The 4165-nt window shown below is 39.6% G+C and overlaps 1 protein-coding gene across 1 annotated transcript in view; it reads right to left on the bottom strand.

Annotated features, from left to right (window-relative positions):
- Positions 1-433: 433 nt before the first annotated feature.
- The window catches only part of LOC102247815 (cytochrome P450 2C19-like), a 7764-nt gene continuing 4032 nt past the window's right edge, over positions 434-4165 (bottom strand). The window contains exons 2-4 of the mRNA XM_014531559.1: positions 3990-4065; positions 1833-1993; positions 434-648 (exon numbers count right to left, since the gene is read on the bottom strand). Coding sequence (XP_014387045.1) covers positions 460-648; positions 1833-1993; positions 3990-4065 — 426 coding nt within the window. The 3' untranslated portion in view covers positions 434-459. The remainder of the gene's footprint in view (positions 649-1832; positions 1994-3989; positions 4066-4165) is intronic.

The following is a 4165-nucleotide window of genomic DNA, read 5'->3' as shown; positions in this document are numbered from 1 at the left end:
CTGAAAATCCTCTCCCCTGTCCATCACTATAAATATATTAAGATTTATTTTCAACCACTGGATGTGCAGGAAGCCCAGCAAGGTAAGCCATGCTTTTCCATTCTCTAATACACTGTGGGCAAGGTCATGTCCATGTTCACATCATGGCATGCTATACTGTATTTTCTAATTTGTTTGTAATTGTTTCTGTTTTCACCTCAGGCATCATTCTGTCTCTCCTCAGGTAAATTATTAGTACCTAAAAAGCAGGATTAATGTAGTCCACTTATTTAACAATTCACTGTTCATTTAACAACCTAATAGTATATCTTCCATATTGCTTGGTGTAGATTCATGCACACTCTATTTCCTTAAGATGCTTGTCAGAATTACTTGCCTGACCATTGAAATATCTCTGGTAAATACAAAAATATTCAGTGAACCACAAGATGCACAAGCAGTCAAATAACTGAGTGCTTGTTAACACTTTACCTGCTCCATTTTGATCAGGAAATAATCAATGAAGTCCCGAGGATTGTGAATGTCCAGGGATGCTTGATGTTCCTTTGTTTTCTCTGTAACATAACTTTTCATAAAATCAACATTTTTAAATATTTTGTTTTGACTCCCTGGGAAATAGTCCAGGAGAGCAGGGCAATTGTTGTAGATCTAGAAGAGAAAAGGATAGTTTATCCGATAAAAAACACTTGATGAAAACATATACCATATGCTAAGCCCTAGTCAGAAACTGTACTGTAAATATTAATAAAATATGGTCTTTGTTTTGAGGGGGATTTCTATTTTGCAAATATGTAACTTTCTACACTGATAGGTGTATTTGAGGGAGAAAGTTCTGACCAGAGGAGCAAAGATGATAATCACTTCTATATGCATACATCATGCTTATAGTATAAAAACAGGTGCATATCAGTTCTCTCATTTTTTACATCAATTCTTCCCTGAAATCTTGAAATATGGGATGGCATGAAATACTATGATTCACATTTTGTAGATGACAACAGAGGGGGAGGGAGTTTGAGCAACCTGATACAGCGCACAAAACGTAACCTTGCTGTTTCTAGTTCTGTCTAGTAGCCTCAGACGAATCAGTATCTTAGAACTGGGAGGGTCCTGGTGATACCATGAAACACAACTCAACATTTTATATATGAAGTAACTGTGCACAGGGCAGTTAAGTGACTTCTTTAAGGCCACATCATTATCTTTTAGGCAGAGTACAGAACATGTCAACTTGCACAGGGTAAACTTGTGATGTTTGTGTATGGTTCATACACCATGTAACCAATCATTTTGTCATCCCCCAACAATTACCTTGTCAGTTAGGATGCCAACTAAAGCATCAAATAGTGTTCCTTAGCGGCATCTGTGGTCCCAAGTAGTCTCCCTTCTTGAAGGAGGTATTCTCTTCCTCCCAAATACATATATTTCTGTCAACTAATGTACTGAAGAAGTCACCAAGTGTTGACTAGATGACAAGACCTGTGGATAATGGAATCCTTTCAAGAGGAACCCAGAAGTCCATTTAGTACAATAGGCATGTTTCTGGAAGTTATCAAAGTACTTTATGGGAAATTGGGCTTTGGAATTTAGCAGGAATATCCTGGACAGGGTCAATGGGGTTGAATTCCAGATCTGTATTCTGGGCATTTCTTTTCTGGTCTATCATTAAACGGCTTGGCCCAATTTCCCAGATGAGCACTTCATGATGCTAAGCTCTAGGAAGGACTATGGCATTCACCCATTCACTTCATGGCTTGGTACACACAGAGATGTGGACTTCTTGGAGAAAAGAGCATAAAGGATTCCTCGTGAAGAAACAATCTTGGCCTCACCTGAATCCATGGAGAGCTCAGAATCTTGATATTTTCATTAAACCTTTCCATTATGTTTAGAAAAACTTTATCTTTATAATCAAAACGATTCTGGAAGATAATGGAGCAGATCACATTGCAGGGAGCACAGCCCAGGATAAAAGTGGGATCACAGGGTGATGCTAAAGAATCAGAAACAATTTTAAAACACCATTAGAATATACATATGAAACACTTTGATTATGAAATAACAGGTAAAGGTAATTTTAGAAACTTTAAAGCAATATCTTGCCTATAAATTTCCTAACAGCAAAATATTCAACATGCATAAAATCAATGCATTACTTTTACCTTAACCTGAGTATATTATTTCCAGCTAGCTAGTTAAATAACGGTTTTCTGGAGAAAAAAAAAACAACAACTCAATTTATACCCCTTGTCTTTATTTGTCCTCAAGTACAAATTGTCTTTACTTTTCACCCAAGGTGCCTGTTAATTTGGAAGAAAAATAAAGGGAAAAAAACATTTAAAGAGGCCATTTTTTATATATGTCATAATTAAAGTTAGTGCTGAATATCATTTGTCTGCAAAGCCTGTAGAAAATGAAGTGCTGGTATAGAGAAAGAATAGGGACCTCAATGATATTTTATGTGTGATGAATAATTGAAAGAATCATGTGTAGAAGCAACAGAGGGGGAGCTATAGAGAAGAAGATTGTGGGTGAATTCATGTATTTGAAAGAATAAGTGTAAAGAAGCAGCAAGCATCCTTGTTGTATGACAAGAAAAGCTAATACAAGTGAACAATTATTATAAAGTGGATTTATTTTTGCCTAAAATAAAAATGAAATGAGAATTTTTTATTTCAAACATAAATCCCATGTAAGCAAAACAAAAATGGATTTCTTTTAAATCTTTATTTCAATGTTTAAAAAAAATTTCCCTCCCACCTGGCCAGTATGGCTCAGTGGATTGAACATTGTCCCATGCATCAAGAGGTCACTGGTTTGATTCCCAGTCAGGGCACGTGCCGGGGTTGTGGGCTCAATCCCCAGTAGGGGGTGTGCAGGAGGCAGCCGATCAATGATTCCCTCTCATCAATGTTTCTATCTCTCTCTCTCTCCCTGTCTTCTCTCTCTAAAATCAATAAAAACATATTTTTAAAAATTTTTCCCTCCTGGAGGATCCAAGATGGTCATGGCAGAGTAGGTAGATGGTACACTCACCTCCTCCCAGGACCAAACTGGAATTACAACTAAAATATAGAGCAATCTACCTGAATAACCAACTGAAGACTAGCTGAAGAGACGTCTTATAACCAAGGATTTACAGAAGAAGCCACATTGAGACTGGTAGGGGGAGTGGAGACATGAAAAGGGCTGGTAGCTGAGATTCTGGAGAGAGATCTCAGCTGCAAAGGTTCCCCCTGAGAAGTGTGGGGTCTCAACTCCAAGCCAGGCTACCCAGCCCAGAGCACAAGAGCTGGGAAGAGGCTCCCATGTAATATCTGGCTGTAAACATTAGCAGGGATTCTGTCCACCAGGGGGAGATGGAAGTCTGCTAGAGACACAGGTGCCCTCTTAAAGGGCCAATACACAAAATCTCATTCATAACCACTAACCATGGGCTCTGGCAGAGGGAGGGAGGGTGGCATGGACTATAGTTCTATACGGAGAGCCTGGGTTTGTGGCTCTGGGGAGAGAGCCACCAGGAACCCTGTGCTGAGTCATTCTCTAATAACACAGATGCCATCTTTCTTGGGTGGCACACTCCCCTGGAGGAAAGTAATAGCCCCACCCTCTGGATTACCTGTCACCCCACCCTGTGGAGCTTCAGTCCTACTGAGGAGTTAGCTGCCTGATACTGTAATGTATGCTTAATTGCTAAGAGGGTAGATCTCATGTTATGTGCTTTATACCAGCGGTCGCCAACTGGTGGTCCATGGACCACTGGTGGTTTGTGAGGTCTGAAAGGTTGGCGACCGTTGCTTTATACTATAAATTTTTGTTTAATGTGGGGAGGAAATAGTAGGGCATAGAATAAAAGGAAATATCTAGTTAGTCGCTTCTAGGCCAGGCTCTGTTAAATGTTCCAAGGCCCTAGCTGATTTGACTCAGTGGATAGAGAGTAGACCCACAGACTGAGGGTCCTGGGTTCAATTCCAGTCAAGGGCAGGTACCTCGGTTGCAGGCTGCCCAGGTCAGGAACCCCGTGTAAGGCAACGAGTCAACAATGTTTTTTTCTCCCACTCCTTTCCTCTGTCTAAAAAACAAGAAAAAAATCAATTCAAAAAATATCCTCGGGTGAGGATTTAAAAAATATGTTCCAGGGCTCTAAGCTTTAAAAAACTTTTTT

This window comes from Myotis brandtii, unplaced genomic scaffold (genome assembly GCF_000412655.1).
Source record: "Myotis brandtii unplaced genomic scaffold, ASM41265v1 scaffold810, whole genome shotgun sequence".
NCBI classification, from domain to species: domain Eukaryota; kingdom Metazoa; phylum Chordata; class Mammalia; order Chiroptera; family Vespertilionidae; genus Myotis; species Myotis brandtii.
Note: the sequence above shows the minus strand (reverse complement) of the source record. Positions and strands in the feature narration are given on the sequence as shown.